General features: G+C 31.1%; 1 protein-coding gene across 1 annotated transcript; it reads left to right on the top strand.

Annotated features, from left to right (window-relative positions):
* The first annotated feature begins 1,570 nt into the window (after positions 1–1,570).
* LOC111619100 (high mobility group B protein 6-like) lies at positions 1,571–26,179 on the top strand. The gene is made up of 12 exons (XM_023360758.1): positions 1,571–1,919; positions 13,625–13,719; positions 13,855–14,033; positions 14,171–14,250; positions 17,458–17,581; positions 20,316–20,433; positions 20,801–20,859; positions 20,934–21,042; positions 21,133–21,318; positions 21,403–21,494; positions 23,356–23,476; positions 23,571–26,179. The coding sequence occupies exons 1-11, from the start codon at positions 1,711–1,713 to the stop codon at positions 23,473–23,475; spliced, it is 1,371 nt and encodes a 456-aa protein (XP_023216526.1). The 5' UTR covers positions 1,571–1,710; the 3' UTR covers position 23,476; positions 23,571–26,179.
* Positions 26,180–26,579: the final 400 nt, after the last annotated feature.

Here is a 26,579-nt window from a genome sequence, read left to right as displayed (position 1 = left end):
ATTAAGGCATGGGTTTGTCACCGCTTTGGCACACTTTGTGGACCTGACCAAACCCACAATGGTTTTGATTAAAATATCCTCATGGGTTTTTTAGTCAAGACAATGCAATGCAAACGATAAGCCAAATGTGTTCTACGATTTATTTCCGATGGCTAAATTACAGAAAACACGTCTTTGTTGCTGACTCCTCATTGGCATCTTGCCCGATTCTTCTGATTCTCTTCTGCACACGCTCGAATATACGAAGGTATTTTGTTGAGATTTTTGACAGGAATACTTCTTACAAATCGTCCAAAATCTCTCGATATGTCCGGCCTGGGGCATGTTAGGGTCAGCTTCAGTTTTGCAACTGCAGTGGTGATTTAAAGAGTTAGAGTTTACTGACCTCAAACCTTCATTTTGTCAGTCATTATCTTAGGTGTTTGATCTGACAGAGGCTTGAAACTTCCATCTCCATCTTCCTGTCTTAAAATATTATTGCTTTATTTGTGGACGATTCATAAAGGAGAGTGTCTATTTTCTGTTCATTTCGATTGGAAATTCTGTAATATATTATGTACACGACAAGCTACAAAATAAAACCTACATTTTCATCTCTAATTTTCCCATTTAGTTACATTAGGTCTCATTGCATTTGCCGATTTTGAATGTGAACCTATTCAGGTTAAAGTGCATTAACTTTGTCGCTTCTGTTATTTAAAACATGAAGAGGAGAAACTAATAGAACATATCTTTGTTTCTGTGATTAAATTAAGGTAAGTTAAAAAATTGGCTTTACGAAGAGTTCTAAAAGGAGTATCTAAATTTTCACCAATAAATCGAAATAATGGAAAACAATTTGGGTTTCCTCAACCCAAAATTCAACGGGGCAACCACAGGTTCGCGCCTGGTCACGTGGCGTTTTCTGGCTTTACATGCTCAACTTCTAAATAGAGACCAGCTTCCCATAGAAAGTCTTCTCGGAAGACAGTTTTCTTGTGTGCGTTACCTCGTTCCATTAATCCAATCCTATACCTAAAAATCCTCAACAGATGAAAACCACACCAACTTTCTGCGGCGATTTGTCGAGGTCGAATGTGTGGTAGGATTTTACAATTATTATTTATTCGGAACACTTAAAACGGGAACAATCGCGTCATAGCCGATCGAGTTTGGCCGGATGGCCGAGCGGTTAAGGTGGCAGCTTACCGCTCTGGGGTATCCGGAATCGATCCCGAACGGGTCGAAAAATCCCCAAGAATTTTTCGGGAGTGGTCCGTCCCTCATCACCCGGCCGTCCCATAATGGGCCTGCTAAAAAGAGGCCCTCTTAGTACCCACAGAGCGGAAAGAGTTAAAAAAAACCGGCCTCCCACGGTCGAGAGACCATAAAGATCATAAACTGAAGCAATCCTTGCGAGCCGGACATCACACCATGTTGCAAAACTAATACTAAAAAATTACCATAGTTCTAAAAAAAGTAATAATAAAAATATTTAAAATATAAAACAAAATCTGAATATTAGTAAAAATAAATATGGCATATATATATATTTACGGAACCAAATATTCGTCCACCAGGTGGCACCAAGTGTAGTTTGATCAAGAGTCGTTTGGTGTCAAGATAAAAATGAAAATATTTATATTTTGACGACAGGAGAGGAATCGGCGCTCATAATTCGTTTCTGATAAATAAGTGGATATTTTGAATAATGAATTTAATAGAATTGAAATGGAAGGTGATACGATGACTTTGAATCTGTCTGGAACTGATGGGAAGAATCTGAATGCTTTGTTCATCATTAATGGCATCCGTTCCTCTCCATCCACTCTTTTAGTTGAAAATTTAAAGCTGGAGCTACCATTAGATAAGTTCGATTCCGAAACTGCTTCCAGGATCTTGCAAGATAATGGAGTGATTGATAATGATACATCAAGAGGGTAATTTTGAATGTTTTAACATAACTATATGTATTTTACATTCAAAATAATAATGAGCACGCAATAATGGTATACAGATTTGTGTATTAATGTGACGCGGCAAGAACTTGTCCGGGCGATGCCAGCTCTGGGTAGGATTAAATTGTGCGCCTGCATGCAGTGCTGAGAGTGAACGGGTGCAAAGTTTGCACCGTTTAGGCATCGATATTGTGCCCTAGACGTGCCAAAAGTTCTTGCGTGAATGAGGATAGAGCTGGTATTGCTATCGGACACCACTGGCACTCATCTAGAATGATACGTCATTTCTATATGGTCTTTCCTTGACATACAATGGGTTACGTTCCGAAAAACACATTATAAGTTAAAAATAAATAAATAAAAAATAGGCTATATGCAAGGTTATGTGGTATGTAACACGAGTTTGGGTTATCGTTGTTGTAATAATCCAAAAATCACAAGCAAATCACCATAACTACCATGTTTAGATATTATCTTAACTCTTTGAGATACAATGGGGCATTTTGCAGATGTAATGGATATACTATAAAATACAAGATACGAGGTATATATAAAAAAAGTCTCAAAAAGATCATTAATGCATCAGTAGAGCAACTTGAATTCAAATTCTAATCATTTTCCCATACTTCCACTTCGCTCACATCAGCCATTGTATGTTAAAACATTGCAAGTCAAGGAATGACTGAACAAATAAAACACCCAAATACAGTGGAACCCCGGTTAACGAACTTAATCCGTTCCGCGACTCCGTTCGTTAACCGAATTGTTCATTAACCGAAGCAATTTTTCCCATAGAAATTAATGCAAATGCAATTAATCCGTTCTTGTCTCCGAAATTTTTGTGATTTTATTTGTAATACACAGTAGATTTTTTTTGATGAAAATGTAAGAAAACGTAGTATAGTATCTATCATTACAGCAACAAACATGTAAACTTTATTTAATAAAATAGCACTGTACATACCTTCGTTTGTTGTAGTTGGTGGCAGAAAAGTGGAGATATACGAACCTTAATGCTTAGAAGGGGAATCCCCTCCAAAAAAATAACGGGTAGCACTTCATCGGAAGATTCTTCGAGTCGAAGTCTCTTTTGGTTAAGAAAGCCAACGAGTGGCTAAGTGGTCTTAGTACCCTGAACATGGGGAGTTCGTTCGTGGGTTCACATCTCGCTCAGACGCTTATTTAATAAAATAAGTGGCCACGTGGAGTTTTCCGGGTTTTCTCCACGTCTGTAACGCCTAAATAGGGGCCAGTTTCCCATAAAACACCCCAGAGCATTCCCCATAGGCAGATCACCCAAGTGTTGCATTGCCATAACTTAAATAACAAACGAACTCTTTCCGTAAGGAACAAGAAATTGATCTAAAGTTGATTGTCTTACTCTTTTAATCAAAATTTTTCTCAAATGCGATAGCACATTGTCGTTTTCTATTGCCACTATGACTTTTTTTTTTCTTGGATTATTGATTAAATATATAAATCACAAAACTGAAAAAAGAAGTACAGCACAAACACTCTGAAAAGCAATGCTTAACTCGCGCATGCCTAACACCAACTAAAATTTGACACAAAATACCGTTATGTTCGTTATCCGAATTTTGTTCATTATCCGAGACAAGATTTTTGCAAAATAAAAGTTTGTTTACCGATTTGTTCGTTAACCAGGACGTTCGTTAACTGGGGTTCCACTGTACCACTATTGATCCACAAATTCTTTATAAGATATGCCTCTTCGTAACTTGCTTTCTGCAGTGCTGAATGATTTGCAAAATGTGATGTAAATTTAAAATCAAAATAATTTGTAACAGTACCATAACTAATAACCTGTAACCAGTGATGACATTCGAAATATTTAACAAAGGGTTCGCTAACAGAAAATTTTTCCTTAACAATTTTTTTTTCGCTCAAATGGTGCATCGGAAGCCTCTAGTTTAGTAGTGTTACAGAGTATAATACGTATATTTTAATATTTTCAAAAGAATCAAACCATTGAGAAATGTTACATGTGTTTAACAAGGTTCTGAAAACTTTGAAAATGTTAACAACGGGTTCGGCCGAACCTGTGCGAACCCGCTGAATATCACCACTGCCTGTAACTAATAATTTGTAACAAAAGCCTAAAATTATAAGATTTAAGCTGCAAATGAGGATTTTTTTGACCCCCCAATGGTAGATCTGACTTGTACGAGCAGAAAAATCAAAGGAACCATCAAAGGAACCATATCCGTATGGATATGGTTCCTTTGATTTTTCCCTTTGCGAGATATTCACCTTCAAAAGGTCAGTTTTTAGCATGTATCAGTATATGGCCTATACTCCATGCTTCGCATCATTAAGGCTCATTATCGTTTACCTTGACTAACGTTCCACATGTAGTCATATGCTTTGGTGTAAGTGATAGTGAGCACGAGCACCTTGGCATCTGGGTGGGGGTGAGCCCCACACCCCCTAAAACTATATAACATCAAGTTCTCCAAGAACTGTCAAGTGGGCTACTCAAAAGCCAGCATAGTTGTGTGGGCTAAGTAGTTAAATGCTATAGTCTTAGTGGAGCAACATAACTTGTGATCTCACAAGATCCAATTTTGGGGGACTGTATGTTGCGAAGGATCACTTGTAGAGGTCTGTTTCTTTTCACTTTTTTGCTCCTATAGGTATGCTCTACAGCTGTGATAAGGTCTTAAATATCTCATTCAGAGCTTGAATTGAGCTTAAAACAGTGTTTATATGCTAATGTGACAGTGTGTTGCCAACACTAGATTATTTATTGATATATATTTAGATGTAGAGTAGGTACTGAATGATACACTATAACAAAATTAAACTATTTACTAAAATATTGTGCCTTATATAATATAGTAATAAGGTTACTCTTAACAAATGCTTGAGAGGAATATTTAAAAAAAGAGGATCAGTGTTTTTGGCTGAACTAGAAAGGACATAAAATTTTAAAGATTATAGTAGAGCATCGATTATCCAAATGTCGATTAACTGAAATGTCAATTAACCGAAAGCTTTCCAGTCGGCAAATTTAAATTTCCACTAGTGCTGTGGCGCTGCAATCTTTGGCTATGTCTTGGGCTGCTCCAATATTATTTTTCTTGGTGCCCGTGGTTTAGCTGTCAGCACTGACGTGACCATGAGAGGGTACTTAAGGACGTGTCATGATTTGAACGAATTTCAACACGGGATAGGTTAATATATTTTTTTGTACATAATTGGTTATCCAAAAAATTGATTTTCCGAACAACCCTAGTCCCCAATTGATTCGGATAATCAATGATTTACTATATTATTTTTAGAAGGTTTGCTCCTAGTTCCTTTCATGTTTTTGCTTGTATCCAGCCATACACACCTCTAGCAGGGTGTATGGCTGGATGGTCTACAACAAGCATGAAGATATATGAGGGTGGGTTTTTTCAACCTCTGATGGTCTAAAAAACAAAGACAAGTGTAAATAACAAAATTTATTACCAAAAGTTAGCTACAAACATGGTTACTTTTCAACATAATTACCGTAAAGATTGAGGCATTAGTCATATCTGTGGACGAGCTTTGCAATCCCCTGTTCATAGAATGTTGCCATCAGTGACTTGAGATGGGCCTTAATATTGTTTTGAAGGTCGTCATTAGCCTCGAATCTCTGTCTTCCTAGCCACTTTTTCAGTTCAGGGAAGATGTGGAAGTCTTCACACATTAAAGATGTGTGAAGACTTCCACCTTTCAAACATCCACCCAACTTGGAACTGTTTAAACACCCAGTGTATAGCCCTGATTTAGTGCCAAGCAACTTATATTTAGAGCAGTAATCAGGACCTCTGCTCCAAAGTCCTAGATTAAGGCATTCCATAACTTAATATACCAAGTTGTTAAATCTCTATTCTGTTTTTCATTTGAATGTCAGTCATTTCAACAGTGTGTTTATTTCATCAAAAAAAGTGACATTATGTTTATATATACAGTATTTATTCGTGTATAAGACGATTTTGCATGCAGGACGAGGTGTGACTTTAAGGATCAAAATAAAGAAAATTAGATTTATTAATACAATTCTAATTTTATTTCATTTAATCACAAATAAAATATTATCAAATGCATTTAAATGCACACATTGTCCTGCAAAAATTACTGGCTTTTTAAACTTTAAAAAAAATCCTGTAAAATTGATAACATAATTTGTTCATGTAAAGCTGGACAGTCGGGAAACCTTTTTTGCCTATTCTTAACAGTCAAATCCGCTTATGAGTTTCTCCAAATTCTGGTTTCTGAATAATCTGTTTTCATGTGGGAATGGATTAAAACTTGTATCGGGCTCCCTTGTGATTTTGGAATTTCAATTTGGAATTCAATTCAAAAGCTTTGCTTTTCCTATTATTATTCATTGTTATTCATCTCCCTCAATTAGTCCTGACAACACACAAGAACAATTCAAACAATCCAGATAAAATAGTTTTGTTTTTAAACACCATAGGGTGAGTATCTGGTAAAAACATCCGAATACATGGTTCACAAAAATTATTACAAACACACAAATAATACTTCGCATGTGCATATAGGACAACCTAGATTTTTGAAGCAGTGAAAAATGAATATAAAACTTGTCTTATACATGAGTAAATACAGTAAGTAACTTATGTAATATTGGAGTTACTCTAGAATTGGTTATGAAATACTTTAATTGTTATAATGAAGGGTTACATTTGAATCTTCTCTGTTTCAGAGTCTAACAACCTATTTTATGTAGAGAAATTTTTACTGCAATTAAGTATTATAAAAACTAATGTTTTCAATAATACTTCATATATATATCAAACCAAATAATATAATATAAGCCAGAATAGTGTGATCGATAGTCAAACACAGGATGTTCGAAAAGTTACTGTGCAGTGAGAAATTTGTAATGACATTAAAGTTATACATACTGCTAAGACTGGTGCTACTGTATGGGCAAACTGGGCATTTCCCTAGGGTGGCAAATTTTCATAAATTTATACAAAATTTTCAGGTGTATTCTTTTTTTAAAATATATTTTTATTTGTATTACATGGCCTAAGTTGAATATTGATTCATGGTCAAGATATGGCATTTCAAAACAAATTTTTTTCATTCTATGTAGAAGAATAAGAGATGCCAAATGCATGTCTTGCCCCGGGTGGCATAAACTTTAGTACTGGCTCTGCATACTGCATTGCCTACAAGACCCATAAGTTTTGTCCTGTGTTTCTATTTTGTGGTAGATAGTTTTATCACTCACTCACAGATGTTCTGGTTTTTACACCACATTTTTTGGATGATTTCTTTGCCAATCACATAATCTCCTGTGAAAATAAGCTAGTTGGTCTCTAAACCTCATTCCTTGGATTTTGGGACCTCTGGGAGACATTTCCAACATTTGCTGTAGGAGAAACTGCAATATCCTACATAAAACTTATTTTATTGAAACTTTAATGAAAACTTTTCTAATGCATGCTTTTTAGATACCCTGTACCATGTTAAGTGATGACTGTTTATTTTAAAAATGCAACCTACAATTGGTAGAGGGATGTAAATAAGTATAAATCCCTCTACCAATTTTAATGTATTAAACTGATATTTAATATTTTATTTATTATAGAATTTCCTCATTTTATAGTATGTTGATTCAGAGTATTCCATGAATAATAGAAATATGAATTGTTATAAATAAATACTTTGCAGGTAATACTAGAATGTAATTTTATTAAATAATAATCCTTACAAAATTTGTTCAAGTCATTTCCTAGTATGAAAAGGCAAATGTCATGAAATTATATAACTTTATTCTAAAATATTGGAGTCTTTGAACTGTATTGTTTTGCATCATCAGTTGACAATGCAATAATTGGGCTGCAATTTGAAAAAAATTATAGACCAATAAATTCTCACTCTTGTCAGTCTGTCTCTGTCTGTCTTTCCTTATTCTCTAGAACGAAGTTAGATAAATGAAAGACGAGACCAGATACGGAAACCTTAGGGGCAGGAGGCCCCAATTAACTATATAAGAACTTCTGATGCAAGTCATATTATTTCGGTCCAAAAATTTCCGCCGAAAAGTGTTAGATAGCTGACTGACTCGACTCTGTTGTTAAAGGAAAAGTATGAAGTACAGGGGCATCACTAGTTTGAGGTGGAGAGAGAATATATTTTAAATTAAAAATATGATTGAACATTGCAGCTCGGCATTTTGACGATGTCACAATAAATAATTGCTCATTTCAGTAATTAATATAGTTTGTATAGAATATGTATTATTTTATGTAAAATGATATTTTAGAATTCTTAAAGACAAATAATTGGAAAGCAGATATAATTATGTTTAAGTCAAAAATTATTTTTTAAATTTCATTAATCTCAGGATGCATGACCAATTTTTTCTACACGAATCCATATTGGTGTTCGTGTAGAGAAAGTTTTAAAGCTCTCGGTTTACTGTAAAGAGAATGTTGAACTCCATTAAACAGTATGGAAAGTAATAGTAGATATATTTTTCTGTTGATTGTATGTGTACAGTACATATTTTACATCAAGCCAAATGATTGCCAGATTATATCAGGCTATATTACTTAATTAATTATTAAAATATTAATTTAATCATACAGTAGAGTCCCGAAAACTCGGCCTAATGTGGACCGAAGGATGGCCGAGTTTGTGAAAATGCCGGGTTATCGGGAATGGGGTTAAAAAAATAAGTACGAGTGTTTCCTCAGAAAATACTGTACTGTACTTGTATGTATTGTTTGCTTGAGAATACAACAGAGAATAAACTGCCCAAATACCCTTAAACAAAGGAAAAGTACGTACTTTATGAAGGCATAGAGCCTTTACTACATGAAAATGAAAATTAATGAATACACTGTGTACAGTAATTTACAGAAAAATACTTTATGAGGCATAAAGCTGTCTATAATGAAAATTAATTAACTAAGGGTGTTTTTGCCGTGCCAGGGTGTGGCCAAGTTATCCGGACTGCCGGGTTATCAAGTGCCGAGTTTTCGGGACTCTACTGTAATTATTAAATTTATCAAAAGATGCCTACTTCTAGGCCGAATTACTAAATATTTAATTATTAATATAGCCTGATATAATCTGGCAATCATTTGGCTTTAAACTAGTAATTGTGTTTTTAGATGTTTATATTTGTATATTTTAAATCACTTTCTTTTATTGTTTCCCGATGGCACCAAATTGTGGGAAATTCTAATTTACACAATTTCATTGAATTTTTGATATATTTCTTTAGCTGCAAATGTTCATTCAGTTTCAAGATCTTTTATATTTGGCATTATCGTTCATTCCAGGTTTTTTAGAAAATACCTTTTTCATTTTGTAATTCCTTCGTGAAAGAATGTTGAGCTGAATACATAATCTGAAAACATATAGCAACTAAGTTAAGGAGACAAACACATTACCAAAGAAAGTCATGGGCTAGCATTTTGTTTTGAAATTTGCAAGACTTAGTTCATATCATTTAATGATATAAAATATTGTCATTTGACTTGCTTGCATTATAACTTATAATTTATGATTTCTTTTTTGATCCTTCTGTAATTGTTTTATCAGAATGCATACTGCTAAGTAACAACAATTATTCTTTGTTACATGGCTCACAACTGTCATTTTCTTTATAAAACTAAAAAATACTGGAATATAATGGTGTAACAGGATTTTCTTTCATATAAACGTATTTCATATTTATTTTGGCAAATGGTATCCACTAAATCAAGTGGTATGCTAATAACAAAGGTTATTTGTTGTTATATTTTTATCACTGTTTCGAGTGATAGACATAAGCTATCAACAATTTTAAAACTAATTTTTTTGGATATCTTCTCCAAGTGTTCTGACAATGTAAGAAATAGTATGATATCTTTATGCCATCCAAAATGCCTTGACCTATATTTTGCAGGTTTCTTACACATGTTTTGAGTAAATGGGCATCTTCCTCAAAATAGTTTTAACTATTTGTTAATTGCTACTGTTTCACTAACAATAAATGACTTAAACAGTTTTCTAAGAAAATTTTTCGTATCGAACAATGCAAATGTATCAGTTTGTATGCATGTATTTGTAGTTCCTTTGTTATCAAAATGTAAAAATCTTCTTATGTTTACGGATATACAAGCTTTACAATAAGGATTACACTCATTACTACAAAATGTGATTATCACTATAGTTCTTAACAATGAAATTTCAATTTGTAGATTTATATACTATGATAATTGATGACGGTCAATTTGACTCCCCAGTATGCCATCAAGTGAATATAAGAATCATTACAGCAGTTTTAAAAATTCCATTATAATGTTTTGATTGTTTTGATTTATTAAGTCTAAATTTTGGCCTTTTTTAATAATTCAATCACACAGGAATACATTAATCGAATATGTAGACTTTATTATTGTATTCAGAAATGCAATAGAAGAAAGCTTGTTTTATTACTATTATTCTATTCATTAGGAACTTTACTGTGCAAAAATCTTTTTGCACTGCAATAGAAGAATGCATATGGAAATAAACCTTGATGATGCTAACACAATCCTCTTACAAATACACTATTTTATCCCTTACACTGTACCAAGGACACTTATTGCATTGCAACTGCTGTTGGGAAGAGTTGCTTGATTTTGTAGGATACCCAAATGTTGGACAAGTCAATTCCAGCTAGGAGAGAGGTATTTCTGTTGGTAATCTGTATTTCCCAGAATGCTGATGTTTGTGTATTATATGGGTCATCCCATATATTCCTCAAATATAAAAATTCTTTTTTAAATATATAATTTATCTGTAGTTCTCCTTTTTCTTTGCAGATTATTTGCAGTTATTAAAATATGTAATGTAATAGAATAGCAGTACTCATCTGTTTATTAATACAATAAACTTTAATAATTTGACAAATTATATCAGGTACTAACAACTGGCCATAAAACTTAATTAATGATTGGAATTGGAACTATATATTTTAGAATAATTTTGATAAATCAGTAAGTACACAGTAATTATATAATTATCTAAATTAAAAATACTTATAGGAGGAATTTGATTTCTTAGACATTCCATAATAACCCAATTTATATTTGATCTTATTATACTCTAAAAGTACTGTATTTTTATAAAAGTAGATTATACGTTAAGTCATTTGGCAGTGCAGTTTATAAAACCTTATAAGTTACATGAATAGCAATTACAGATTATACTTTTTGCAGACAGAAGTATATTCTAATTTTATCTTATAATCTGCTTGGCCAAAGATGCTTTTGATGCTATATACACAAAATTCAATAATGAATAATAATTACTGTTACACAAGATTAGTTTTATCAGTTATTCAATTAATACATGTTTATTTGACAACAAAATGTAAAAACTTAAAAAAACATTTAGAGAAACTTAAATTTATTCCCATTTATAATAATAAGTATATTTCTTTTTCTTTGAATATTGACTTATTGTTACTTAGATATTGTATACAGCTGCCATTTAAATATGCTATGTGCTTTTTAGTACTAGGTTTCCTCAAAGATGGACTTAATTGGTATTGAAAAACTTAGTAAGATGTTATATATTGATATTTGATTCCAATAGATAAGTTTTATTTATGGATTTGTCTGTATTTTCTTCACATTAAACTGGAAATATTCACCTGTTGTAAGCAATTTATTAGTAATATTAACATGTGTACTCATAACATCACTAGGTGTGTGGTGCACAGGAGCACTTGACATTCTGCTGTTTTCCTGAAACATGCTTTGTGTTCAATTTCATGCTGAACATTGAAATAAGTAGACTAGGGTTTTTATTGCCACTTTAATAAAAACATTGCCAAGTGGTAATTTTGGCACTATGCAGTGCAACTCCTGAATTATAAAATTTAAAGTTAGAAAACATTTTAAAATTGTAACAAGGCAGAGAGAGAGAGAGAGAGAGAGAGAGACTTTGACTGTATTAATGTAGAATTTATTTTCATTTTAATTAATTTAAAAATTATATTTTTATTTATTTATAATTAGTCTTGATAAAGAATAAAAGGCTATTTTTTTAATCGTTTTTTAAAATAATATTGCATAGTCACTAGATGATTAAATTTTACTTTATACTCACAATATTATATTTCTTTGCTACAATCTATTTGTAAATATTGCAGATGTGAGCCATTACCCGACACCTTGGTTGTTGAAACACTGCTAGGATAAGTTCGAAAGTAGGGTTACTTGCCAATCTCGCACTTCTGTCAGGATGATGTGAAAGGATGGAGGTGTAAGAGACATACACAAATGTATAGAAACCATTGTGTTTATTTTAAAAGAAAAACTCTTACAATTATTTGTAGCAACACTTGATATGGATGGGAGTCCTGGTGGGAGTCAATGATTCTGGTGTTCTGATGGTAGATCGTTCAGTGGATGAAGACTGGGAAACAGAGGTGATGAATCTCCAAATGTTGGATGAGTGCAAAGGGTGTGGTTGATCTCTTAATGATGGCAAATTGAGATGGAAAGTTTGATCCAGAAAACAGATTACCCAGTGGAGATGGAGGATCTCTTAGGGTTGGATTGGCAACATTGCAGTGGTACATGATGGCAGCCAACACATAGACTCAACGATAGATCAACAGCTTGAACATCAACTTCAGTGATATTGATTACTCACTTTCTAGGTACCCTAAGGCAACTTCTAGACATTGGCGACTGATCTCTGTCCTTGGAGTCAGTCCCCTTTATATGATTCAGATGTGAAATCTGTGATTTGCATTGGTCAAGATCTGACTCTTCCTGTTGCACTCATTGGCTCCCACTTGTTGCTAGGATCCAAGTTTGGGTCGGAGGGGATGGATGTCTCTCTCTCATTCACATGCCGGAGTATAAAAATTCAAATTAGTAAAACCTTAGTTTGAGCTATAGCAAGATACAGTTAGTTTGTTTCATTGATAAAAAAATCTATAGTTGAACTATCTCACTAATTTAATTATAATTTAGTTAATAATGTCCTAAGTTTATCTTAATTAATTTAATTACTAAACTGGTTGATTGTAAACTAATGTACTTGGAATCAGTATGAGTTTTAACAAAAATAATTAAATCCAATAATAAAATATAGAACAGTTTTTTTGCTTTACTTTGTTCTCCATTGATTTTTGTTATGAAATAATAATAATATGAAAAATTTACATTTAACACTTTTTTTTAAATAAAATCATACCTTTTATAAAAGAAGCTGATTTACTAGTAGAATCTGATATATTTCTCTCTTAATCTCTGAGTTATGTTTATAAATTGTGATAATGATATACATTATAATGTGGCATTAATCTCAATTTAATAGATTAAAATAATGAAAATAGATATCAATGAAAGGAATTCCAAAAAACTGAGTTTCCTTCATTGATAACAATAATCTGATGTATGTATGCCTTTTTATACATTGAAAATAGATATTTTTGGTTAGAATTATGAATAATAATTTACAAAAAGAAATAGTTATTTAGAATTTATAATAAATGCTAAAACATAATTTAAAAACTTTAAACATTTAAATTAATTATTTTCATCTGTTTGAATATTTTATTAACATAAATTGTATATAATGTATAAGAAATTTGGTTTATTGCATGGTTAAAAAATTATATAAAACCTTAAATTTAATTTTTAATGTAAATTTTTCTTGTTTATCAGATTAGTTTGTGTTCAAGGGCAAGATAAATCCGAAACTTTGAGTAGATTGGAAAATGTTCGACTTTCTGTTTCTGATTTACAGAATACATCAGATGGTAAGTAATCAATATAAGCAGGAATTGTTTGTGCACTTATATTATATCAATAAAAATTTATTTTTAAAATACTGTTTTAATTATTTATCAGATGAATTTTGTTTAGGATTTTATAATAAATGTTATTATTTGTAGATTCTTTATTAAATGCTTCTGAAATTATTATGGCTAATGATGATCAAGAGGCATTTACAATTGCTGCCGATACTATTACGCAGACTGCGGCACCTGCTTCGTCAGAAGTTGACGTTTGTAATAATCAACAAGTGTCAACAGAAAATGGATCATCTAATGTTTTACAAGAGCATCCAAAGGTAAAGTATTGTGGATAACTTACACGAAACTGTTTAAATTTTAAATTTCAATTGCTATAATTGTATATCTTTTTGATGTTTTAGTGATATCGGAAATTAATATGCTTACATTTAAATTTTCACATTTTTTGTTAAAGAAAAAAGGGGGTTGGCCAAAAGGTAAGAAAAGAAAACAAGCAACGAGTGAAACAGCTGCTCCTCGAGCTCCTACAACTGGGTTAGTTTCAATTATTAGTTACTTATATACTAACTAAAAATAGTATTTTTCAGTTATAGTAATACAGTAAAACCTGTATAAACTGGAATTGCACTGTACCAAATTCTTTTCCCATTTTGAACAGGCTTAAGTATTTTTTCTTCTAACTATTCCAGATAAATGTCAAGTTATATTTATCTCATAATAAAATTGCTTTTATTACATATAAAGTGTGGCTATTAAATAACAATACTGGTTGAAAAAATGTGATTTATTATTACAGTTATTATCCCCTTCAATGTTTTCCCCTCCTCTATCTATACTCTGCTGTATATGAATTTTCTATTGTTGAAAGCAGTGCTGAAAGTTATAGATACTATCTGATTTAGTAGGACTGCTGTTTTGTCCTTTATCTCATCCTCTGTTTGAAAATGAGCACACTTCAATGTGGATTTTTACTTTGAGAAAAATAAGTCCTATGGAGCTAAATTTGGCAAGTAATGTGAATGGTCCAACACTGGGACCTTCTTATCAGACAGATTGGTTCAAGCATTGTTCTTCCACTGATTGGATTTTTTCCTCACTCATCTTCTTAGCTTAACAAACATTATTACTTTGATGTTCAACTGTCTGACCTTCTGGTACCAATTCAACTGCATTGTTTTGTTTGGTTTCTGCCATGACAGGGAAACCCAGTCATTTGTCATCAACATTTTCTCAACCCTCAACAAATCATTTGTACCATACAAACACTCATTAATGTGACATCTTGTTATCACTATACACTTGCTGCAATAGTCTCAAACACTTGATCAGTGATTTCTTCAATTTCACAAGAAATTTGAAATTAATATGCTGTTCTAGTTTAAGCAAAGTGACTGCACATGTGCTTCTTTTATAACTTTTTATAGACTAACTACAATTGAAAATGAACAATTCCTACCTCAATTGCTTCTAGTACTTTCAAGGTCATTCATTGTGTAACTCATGCCATCTCAATATTTAATAGCCACACCTTGTATGTAAAAAACATTTTATTAGTAGTTTAATCTAAATTAATCCAAAGCAATTTCAACTAAAGATGAAAGTATATGAACGAAAAATTGAAAACTATTTGATTTTAGAATTGTTAGCTTTTAGAAAGTTCTTGTTCATGAGAACTTGTGCTATGTATTTAAAATACTTCTTGGATATAATCCTTATGAGCTCGCACAACAGTGAACAAGTCAATATGCATACCAAGAACTAGTGCTGTGCTTTGCTGTTGGAAATTGTAATTGCAATACAATAATACAAAAACCAAGTTATTTTCTGATCTTGAGAAATTTTAAAACTAATTGTTAACTTGTAACACACCATTTATGAAAACAAAGGGGTTACACAATATTAGGGTTCAAGTACAAGGCCTGGACTTTCCAAATAAAAAAAAATAATTTTCACAACCACATATATTTATTGTGAATTATTATAAGTTTTATTATATTGACAAAAAAAAACAATAATGGGTTAATTGTCCCAACAGTAAGTTAAATAATTGAATAATGGAAAAGTAGCAACAAAAATCAATAATCAAAGACAATTTTACTTAAAAGTTTTGTTGATTTGGATATTATATCTCTACCTCAACAAGAATTCTACAGCAAAAAGATACGGTTTCCTCTAATTGATCACAGACGTTTCTACCACAGTTGTCACCTGAAGCTGCCTCCCTCCGTAGTCGATGTGCACCTTTTATTCCAAGTCTAGTGCAGCTCTGCACTGTCTTAATTTACATAAGGTGGCGTTACAGGATCAGGCACTGATGCAAACTAAGTTTGCTTTTTCTTTCATAGTCACTTGTGCTTAGGAGTTTGTCCTTAACTAAAAAGAACCCCGAAAAGAAAATAATTAAATAAAAATAATGCCCCAAAACATAAAATAACGATCGGACATTGACTCCTTTACAAACTTCAGTCTGTAATTATCAACAGTTTTAATCAATTTTTTCTCAAATACATAGTAGTTAGTAACTAACTAGTACCAAGTCAAATTGGCACCATTGTTACCTTATTCTCATTGTTTTCAACAAAGTACAGTGGAACCTCGGTATACGTCTGCTTTAGAATACGTCCAATTCAGAATACGTCCTGTTTGGACGAAACAAATTTTGTTCGGTATAAGACTTAATTTAATTATAAGCGCCATCTATGAACAAGTAGCACTATCGGTGTACTAGACCAGATTAGACGTTTGCGGTGCCACGGTTTATAACTTTGTTAAATTTCTTCTGATTTTAATTTGTAAGTAACATTTTATTATTTTTATTAATCATGAATTGCAAAAAGGCAACAGAAAAATAAAAAAATGACAATGGAACTGAAAAAAGAGATTGTTGAGAAATATGAAGGTGGCATGCGTGTTCGAGATTTAACTGTTGCATTCCGTATTCTGAGAACGACGATATCGACAATCGTGAAAAATAAAGACATTATTAAATTTGCTAATGTTGCGAAAGGGGTTAAATCAATTTCTAAACAGAGATTGAAGACATTAGATCGTGTCGAGAAATTGCTTTTGCTTTGGATAACTGAAAAACAGTGCGCTGGCGACAGTGTATTGGAAGAAATTATTTGCAAGAAAACTAAAGGGATACATGCTGATCTCATAAAAAATCAAGCAGGAACTAGCGAGGAAAGCGAGGTGTTTAAAGCCAGCCATTTTTTTTACATGAGAACGGATTAATCATTTTTACATTACATCCTATGGAAAAGGTTGGTTTGGTATACGTCCTATTCGGTATAAATCCAAACACCAGGAACGGATTAAGGTCGTATACTGAGGTTCCACTCTACATTGCTAGTTCTTCAGAACTCGATTCTTAAAAACTCATTGTTCTTGAAAGTTTTTGATTTTTCTCCTGATTAACTCAAAGACTGTATTTGTATTTCCCCCTTATCATGTGATGTTTGTCATGTTCTGCCTGTAGGTATAATAGTTGCCACAATTTTACTTATTTAGCTACAAGTGGAATATTAAATTTTTGTCATTATTCAGGTTATACTGTGTTTTTCATATTGAAAAACCTCATAATTTTCCATTTTAAACCAATTTTTGACTTTTACTAAAATTTGGAATGAAGCAGTTTTCTGTGTTAGTTTATTTTTCCATTTAGGCAGCATTCCATTTTGACAGTTTTATTATATTTAATTATAGAATTTTTTCAATTATTAAAAAAATGTTTCTTTTTAGTTATGTTCTGTTTCAACAAGAAAGGAGACAAATAATTAAAAAGACAAATCCTGAAATTCCATTTGCTGAAGTGACAAAAATATTAGGAAATGAATGGTCTAGTTTGCCTTCTAATGAAAAACAAGTATGTATATGAGACTTTAAATTTATATATTGTTTTCTTATATAAAGTTTCAACATTTAAAAATAATGCAGTACAAACAATTTAACATTATTACTGATGATAAGCTATTTTATCTTTTATATTATTTAATAAAAGTCATATACTAAAAGGTATTTCATATATAAGTTTTTAATAGATATTTGACACCCATTTCTAAATAATGATATGTCTATTAGGTTCCTTTTTATAAATATTAAGCATTAATGAATTTAATAATTCTATTATTATATTATAACTAAGTATTGATGATATATAAATATTAGACTTCTACAATAATACCTTTTTAAAAGACAAGATTCTATCGTTGTCTTTCTAAGAATACTAATTTAAATATAAAGTACTATATGCTTAAGTATATGCACTTATGCAAACTCACACATGCACTCATCAATATACTATATATTCTGTCTCTAATAACTTTAGCTTAAGCTTAACAGCTCAAAGCAAATATCAAATGTTCCAGAGTTTGAATGCTAAATTTGATCCAGAGTTCAAATAATACTTCTACATTCAAACTGGATGTACAGTGAAATATTGCACTCATTGCATAAATGGCATCTGTTGTGTACTCAAGTTGTATCTTGCTCTTGTTGTGAAAGCATCTCTTGCATTAAGCTCATGTGTTTTCAGTGCTTTTTTTCATATATATATATAAATAACCCATACACCTATTAACCATGGTATTCAAGAAGTGTGTGGAATCAACAAAGCATAAAAGGAAGATTGTAGTATCAACAATTGAGGTGAAAAAGGAAGTTATTACAAAGCACAAGAGCAGGTACATGTGTGATGGATCTGGCGGCCATGTTTGAAATGCCGCCAGATCCATCACAAAAGGTGTGCACCATTCTTAACAAGGAAGCAATAAAAGCAACAAATGTGGCTAAAGGTGTGACAATGTTAACCTCCAGTAGATGGGTATTGCTTAGGGTCTGAAACAAATTAATTCACTTTCCATTATGTCTAATGAAGAAAATTGATCAGGACTTCAAATTAAATTTGTTTCAGAAAGCCATTGAAGTATGAGGGACCATTATACTTATAGATCTGAATATTGTATTTTTCAGCAATGTTATATAAGCTCAAGTGATAGTTGTAACTGTAATGCAATGTGACCCTTATTGTATCCATAAATATCTGTGTAATTTACATACAATTCTGTTCATTTAAATATATAAAAAATTCAATTTGTTGATTGTATGTATGTTCCACTTTTCTTAAATAACTGGTTCTGACCCTCTAGTAGTAGTTTTGGGTATTCACAACTTCATTTGCATACAAATATACTTGATGTTGACTCAGGATATCCAATCCAATCCAAATTACGCTTTATTTGTAATACGGCAATTGCCTGTTACAATGGGAGAACCNAAGGATGACAATCGCACTCACATTATTATTGTTTGATAATATTCATTTCGTATTTGGTTTTAGATTTGAATAAGAAACCCTCAATGAATGAGAGAAAGCAACCAAACATTTTGCATATTTTTTGTAATATGCTTCACATAATCTTGAGGCAAGGCAAATAATTTAGGTGTTTTGTAGAACTATCAACCAATAATTCTAAATAAAATAAAAATATTGATTAGATTATTTGTCATTTTAAAAGGAGAAAAATGAAAACAAACATGAGTTATGTCTGATAAAGAAAATTAACTTTATCAGACACAATATCAGAAAATAAAATATAGTAAGCAAAAGTCACCTACAATTAAAATATAAATTTTCATCTATAAATATGTATTTTCTGATATCAGGACTTATTATACTGGCTTTATATAACTCCTGATATTAGGAAATACGTACTTTAGAAAATTTATATTTTAGTAATTCAAGGACATTGAGGCATTTTAATTAATCACTTACAATTACCTTTTTTAAATCAGCAAACTTAATTCTTCAAATGCAAACACTTTCCATCATTGGGCTTATTTTTTGAATGTAATGGAAAAAAATATAGTCAATAGAACTTAGAATTCTCAAATGTAGTTCAAACTGTTGATAGTTTGGTAAGTTTAAATGTTAATTCTGTTTAATTAGGTGCAGTATTTATGTTGACATGTACTTAATTTTATAATTATTTGTCTTATGATATTTCATCCTAGTGAAGATGTTAAATACAGTGTAGGTATAAGCATTTGAGATTGCCTTTATGTACTAAATACATTAATTGAAGAAATCAATAGAATCATGTGTTGAACATAATTTATTTTAAACACAGACAAAACACTTACCCCAACATACTTCAAATTAACACATTTGTACTAATGTTTTTATCTGTTTATAACAGACATCTTCAGCTATATATAACACTTGGCTGGTGAATATATATCTGAAGATGTCTGTTATAAACAGATAAAAACATTAGTATAAATGTGTTAATTTGAGGTATGCTGATGTAGGTGTTTTGTCTGTGTTTAAATTAACATATCCCACTATTGGAAAGTCATTGAACATTATAAAGATGATACTGGTACCAAATTTTCAAACCACCACTCATTTTTAGGAGCTAACATATTTCGTTATAAGATTTTGATCAAACATTTTTTTTATTTCTTTTGTTTGATAAAATGTGCTAGCTCCCAAAAATGAGCAGTGGTTTTTTGTTTATTTATTTATTTAAAAATTTTTTCACTTGGCATTGCTTATGCAGATCTTATATAATTTACATAGTAAGATATGTTCCTTTCAGATGTATCTAAAAAGAGCTGAAGAAGATAAGAAACGATATCGAGAAGAACTGAAGTTGTATCAACAATCCGAAGGATACCAAACTTATCAAAAGTGGAAAAAATTAAAAGCAATTTCTAGTATGACATTTTAATTATATAAAATATTGCATATAACTTGTTATTAAATTAATAGAGTAAAAACAAGATCATGTCAACAGTCTGTTAATTTTTATATATTGTAATATTTAATTTTTCTGAAAATTTTAAGTGATAGTTATATTTGTGTGATATGCTTCTTGTCTAGTGTTCAATTATACGAGCTCTAAGGTGGCTTTTTTTTTTCTTTTAGACTTACTGATGGTATAATAGGTCTAGCAAAAAAGAAAAGCTACCTTAGCGCTCGTATAGTTATATTTACTAATTCATTTCATCCTATCAAGGAAATATTACTTTATATAGTATTTTTGGTAATTTTTATTAATACTTCATGGTATTTCTCCTACAGATGAAAATTTAAATTCTTCCACAGATGATTCACCTTCTTTTACTATTCATACCATTGAAGTAAGTTAAGAAAAATAAATTTTAGAATGTGAATAAGTTATTTATAAGCTAGCTTTTCTTTTTTCAATTTTCAGGAAGAAGATACGAACGAACTGTATTGTAAAGTATGCGATATTCTGTTTAGTTCTATTCATAATAAAAAAGAGCATTTATATGGCAGACAACATTTACAAGCAGTTACAGGTATGAGAAATATAATGAATAGTATAATTTATTTAACATTTCATATTCAACATAATCACTTCTATAAAATAATTTTATATTATTTACTAGGTGAGATTCATAAAGAAGCAATGGAGCAAAGTCAGGTATCCGAGGATGAATTATTATTTTCGAACGAGGATCATCATTTATCAAAAACTGGTACCACAGGGAATATACCAAATCACTCACGGTTACAGAATACTAATTCTACAAACGTCAATCAAGCAATTCATGATTTTTTTATGTTGAACATTAGTAAGGAAAAGAAATCGCTTATGAAATTTTCTATTTCTATGAAATATTTTAATGCCAGAACATTTTAACTATTTTACTTTGCAGCAAGATTACAAGAGATTTCTGTTTTGAAAAAGAAACTTGTTGAAAGTAAGAAGAAAAATGAAAAATTACAAAGGGAATTACATGATTGTAAGGTATGTATTTAATTTGGCAAATAAATAAATTATGACACACTCAAATTTGGCTAATTTGAACCCATAATTATTCCTCTTGAAATTCACAGCATTAAAAGAACAGTTAATTCAAATTTAGAAAATGCAAAGCTTAACAAGAGAAAGTAGCACATAGCCTATGAATGTTCTGTAAATTCCTGGGCTGTGGATAAAATTGCCGTGTGTCTTGGTGACACAGGCAACCTGCAAACATAAAATACAGTTAAACTTCTATATAATGAAGTCACTAAATCCTGAAAAAAATTCACTATAGGGAAATTTCATTATACAGAAATTACTTTTTTGATAAATGAAATATTTTAACATAATATAATTTTTTCGTTTATATTAACTTATTAAATTACATAAAATAATGTAATATAAAAGTTTTAATTTTAAATAAATTTACAATGTTTGTGTTCAAATATTTACAACTTAGTTTAACATTTTCATTAAAAAATGTTCTCTCTTTGTAATATGCTTCACACATAAATGAAGCAGTTTTAATGCTCTTAATAAATCAATGTAAATGCATGTTATAGTTCCTGTAGGTCTTGCATCATTGGCTAATTTCAAAATTGATACAAGTTTATTATTAGTTAAAAATTGAAGTGATTTAGAGGAATGATAAAGAAAATTATGAAAAAATATAATATTGTTGAGCAATATAAAATACTGAAACTATTGCAGACTCACAGCAAGTTCTACTGATTATGAGGAAAATAAATTGTCTCAAATAAGTTTGGTTGTGAATGTAGAAGACTATTTTTTCAACAAATGTGAAATACTATCAAATATTAGGAGTTTTCCCTTTGGTGTTCAAATTAAAATGAGTTTAAATCTTATTGTTATATAAAATGATCAACCAAAATATAGTGGTGCCTCGTATAACGTACGCCTCAAATACCGGACTTTCCGTTCGGCAGTTATGTGAGGCGAACAACAAACTTTCTGTGAACAAGTGCGAATGATGTTTCCACTCTTTTGCCGTTGCCAATGGCAATCTGCTATTTTTATAATATAATAGTGTTATTAGAATATATTATTAGTATATCTGAAATACAGAGCTCCTGTTGGGATTCGGCTTGCTCCCTTGTTTATTACGTACATCACCTCAGTGCAGGGTATTTAAATTTATTCAAGTGTTGTGCAAATCATGGCTTCTAAAAAAACAGAAAAGTGATTTCAATTGAAACAATGCAAGAAATCATCAGAAGGAGTGAAAGTTGACAACTTCCTTGTCGAATGGGAGAGGTTCAGGAGTTTACCAACTCATTATCCAAACAGAACTGAGGCCAGGATCAATGATCTCTACAATGACACTCTTGCCCGTCATTTCCGACAGGTGTTGAAGAAGAGAGAGAAACAGACCACCTTGGACATGTTTTTCAAGAAGCCAGCTGCCAAAAAACAAAGGATGGAACAAGAGGAGTTGACCCTGCAAGCTCCGGTAGCCTCTCCTGAATCTGACTCCGATTAAAAAACAATAAAAAGAGACCTGCTGCAATGTGTAAAAAGTCTGTATCTGTATGAATGTGTGAAGAAAGTGTTTTTCCACCTCCTCCTCACAACATCTGACTACCCGGCATAATTGGTGACTGCTCCATTTTCATTTTTTTAATGGTACAGTATGGTTATTTTATGCTGCAGAACAAATTATATGTTTTAACATGTATTTCTATGGGAAAATGCGTTTTGTATAATGGACTTTTCACTTAATGGACGTGCACCTGGAACGGATTAAGTACATTATATGAGGCACCACTGTAACTAAGTAATTATATTAAATTCAGATATTGATAAATTTTATGCAAAACTTAAAAATTTTTATTTTTAAATTAAGGTTTTAGAAAAGAAATTTCAGCAAGAGCTTAAAGTGGCTAAAGAATATTGCACAATGTTGACTTCTCAACTCGACAGTTTAAGGATGGTGCCAGCACTCTTTGGAGTCATTAATTTTTAACGTGAGGACCAGTTTTTTTTTTTTAAACCATTATAAGAATATTTTTCACATTAGTTAGAATATATTTCCTAACTTGCCATAAAAAATATTTGCAGGATGAAAGGAGAGAGATGAACGAACGAATTGTCGCACAATTTTATAGTTTTTAGAAAAAGCTTGACATTATCTCAATTTAGTTATATGCAAATCATCATTCACAATTCAAAATTGTGTATTTGTAAAATCAATAGAATAAAATTTATAAGGCGTTTTTTATTTAGCACTGAAAAGTAACTTTTAAAAATTATTCTTTAATATTTCAAATTTTTATTGATTTTGGGAAATGAAAAAAAGGAGAAACTCATATTTTTCTATATTTATACATAATTTCTGTTCCGAAAATCATCAATAGAAGTAGAAAAATATTTATTCTTGTTGTAATTAAAGTATTCACTAATTAGACCGAATCCAAAACCTCATCCCTGGTTGAAAATGCTGATCTGCCATCTTGGTCTCTGGCATGATGGAAGATTCTCAGTTAGACATTTTACCTAGATTAATAATGGTGCTATTGCCATAACACATTCCTAAAATAAAGTTATTTGTGAACTTTGAACTGCGGCATGTAAAAATGTTATCCATTCTAACAAATTTTTATGATGTAATATAATGTCAACAAATGAAATCTGCTAGTTAAATTGAAATATATTAACCCTTTCTCATCCAATATTTCAAAATTATATGGTATATATGTATATTATACTATGCTTACACAACAAAAGTTAACTGGGAATAATCTAACTCCAATTAACTTCTATTATATTGTTATTTATCCCAATGAAGTGAAGATGGCATTCTTACAATATGCAACTCAAGGGGTCAAATCTATTTTATATACAGTAGCATTTCTTCAGAACACAAATTATGCTGTAAGTAACTTGATTTGATGCTGATGTAACTATTCTTCCAGTTGTTAGTTCTAGCAAAGGGCAAATTCCATATTAATATTCTAAATTTAAGTAGATTAGTGACAATTATATTGCAGAAAGGATTAAAATATGAATCAGAATATTTTAACATTTGTTCTGCTTAAATGAGAAGAGTTTATCAAGTCAAAAGGCTCAATTGAAGTTAAATGGTCTTGCAAATGTAGTATTGAATTTATACCAAACCAATGGAAGAATTTCATAAATTGTTGTCAATTTTTATTAAATTTATTTTTTAGACTTTAAATCATTGTTTACAGAAAGGTATTTAACTAAATATATAATTTTAAATTATACAGGGTATGGTTCAGAATGTATTGACAAGACTTAGGTTCAATTATATACTGTAGAATCTGCTTCCTGTCTTTCAAATCTCATGGGAGGAAGAAAAACAAGTTGAGATAAAGATGTTCCTACACAGTAAACTATATGTATGATTGGAGGTATGGTATTTTATTAATACAATAGCAAATACAGTATATACCTGTATTAGATATGAATATAACATTTTTAACGTACCTTAACAAACAGTTCGTCAATAGTTTATGATGCCCGACTTTCTTCAACCAGTAAGAGGCAAGCCAAGCTTGTAGCCAATCAGAGAAAAGCAACATTAATTTACTATGTTACTGTATTGCAAGACATGTTTCTAGACTATAATTTATGCTATCAAAATATAATCACAAATTTAAAGCTTGACAACTACACCTCAAATTATTGACTGATGTGTCAGAGATTTTGAGAGAGAATTTTTGAGATAAACATGGAAAATATATTGAATTTAGGCTGAAAATGCAGGGAGAAAAATAAATTTGGAGATAACTCCATACAATTGATCTTGTCTGTTTTTCCCCCTTGAAACAAGTCCTGTTGTTGGTATTTATTGCTATAGCTTTTCAAACAAATAATGCAGTGTTTTAGTAACCCTGCGTTTCTTTATGCAGTGAGATTGTAGCAAAATGACATCAAAAGCAGTGTTGGCCAATTAGAAACCAGTTTCAGTGTGTTCACTGTAAAGCGCTTCTAGAGCGCTGCATAAAGAAACGCCTGGTAAGCAACACATTTTACAGAACTGTGCTGCTTTGTTTAATAGTCTTACATTGGAGAGCATATTTTCAACACTGAAGTTGCATGCATGCACACTACACATCTATGCACATAGAGGGCTGATAGAAAAGCTCCCGTGTAGAAGAACCAAGTCCCATCGATATGTTCCGAATCATCCCATGTTTGCATCAGTTTTAAAACTGACTTCAACTATCATGTAGTTCATAATTTTGTCACCCCCAGAGTGTCTGTCTGTTCTGGGGAAGTGTTCTTAACGTTGTTTGCCATCAGATTCAGATATGATCCAACCTTATAATAGAAAATGCATATATCAAACAATTTTTTTATAGGATAAGAAAGGGTTAATACAGTTTTGCCAGTTTGAGAATTTTTAAACAAAATACTGAACAAATTTTAACTTGTAAAACTATAAGACAAAATGGTTATAAATCAAAGTTTTAATAAGTTTTAGTTTTATTTTAGAATGTACATGTTTAGATTTTTTAAAATTTAATTAATAATAAAATTTTTCCCGAAAGTTCCTCTTTATCGTGGTCATCATGTACATAAATGTAAATTTTTTCTGAAAATAATAAAATGTTAAATGTTAATAAGCGTATAACTTTTTAATTTAATGGGTAATTTGCCATTGTATGGTCTGGCAAATAACCTAAAAGTTGGGATAGAAAATGTTTAAATAATGAAGTTTCTAATAATATATAAAAAATCAACAATTCAACTCCACTTGCTCAAGAAATAAGACAGCTGTGGAGGATGGATAAAGTATTTTTGTACTTGACGTCTTCTCTTCTACTGGTGTCATACCACATAAACTACACAAAAGTCTAGAAACATTAAACCTTAATAAAAGCATATACATGGCACTACAGAAAGCTGCAATATTGAACATGTCACATTGTTTGGAAGTTTCTAGACATTGACACTTCTCATTTCCCGGTCTTTTGCTTGTCCCAAGATTCTGGGAAAAAAGTGAACTGTTTCCTTGGATATAATTAATTATTTTTAAGATATAAAATAAATCTTGAAATTGAATGATATAATTATTTTTTCATTTTTAAGTAATTTAATACG

The sequence above is a fragment of the Centruroides sculpturatus genome, unplaced genomic scaffold, assembly GCF_000671375.1.
Source record: "Centruroides sculpturatus isolate CEXI.00-Female unplaced genomic scaffold, Cexi_2.0 scaffold170, whole genome shotgun sequence".
Lineage (NCBI taxonomy): Eukaryota > Metazoa > Arthropoda > Arachnida > Scorpiones > Buthidae > Centruroides > Centruroides sculpturatus.
This window is presented reverse-complemented; position numbering and strand designations above follow the sequence as displayed.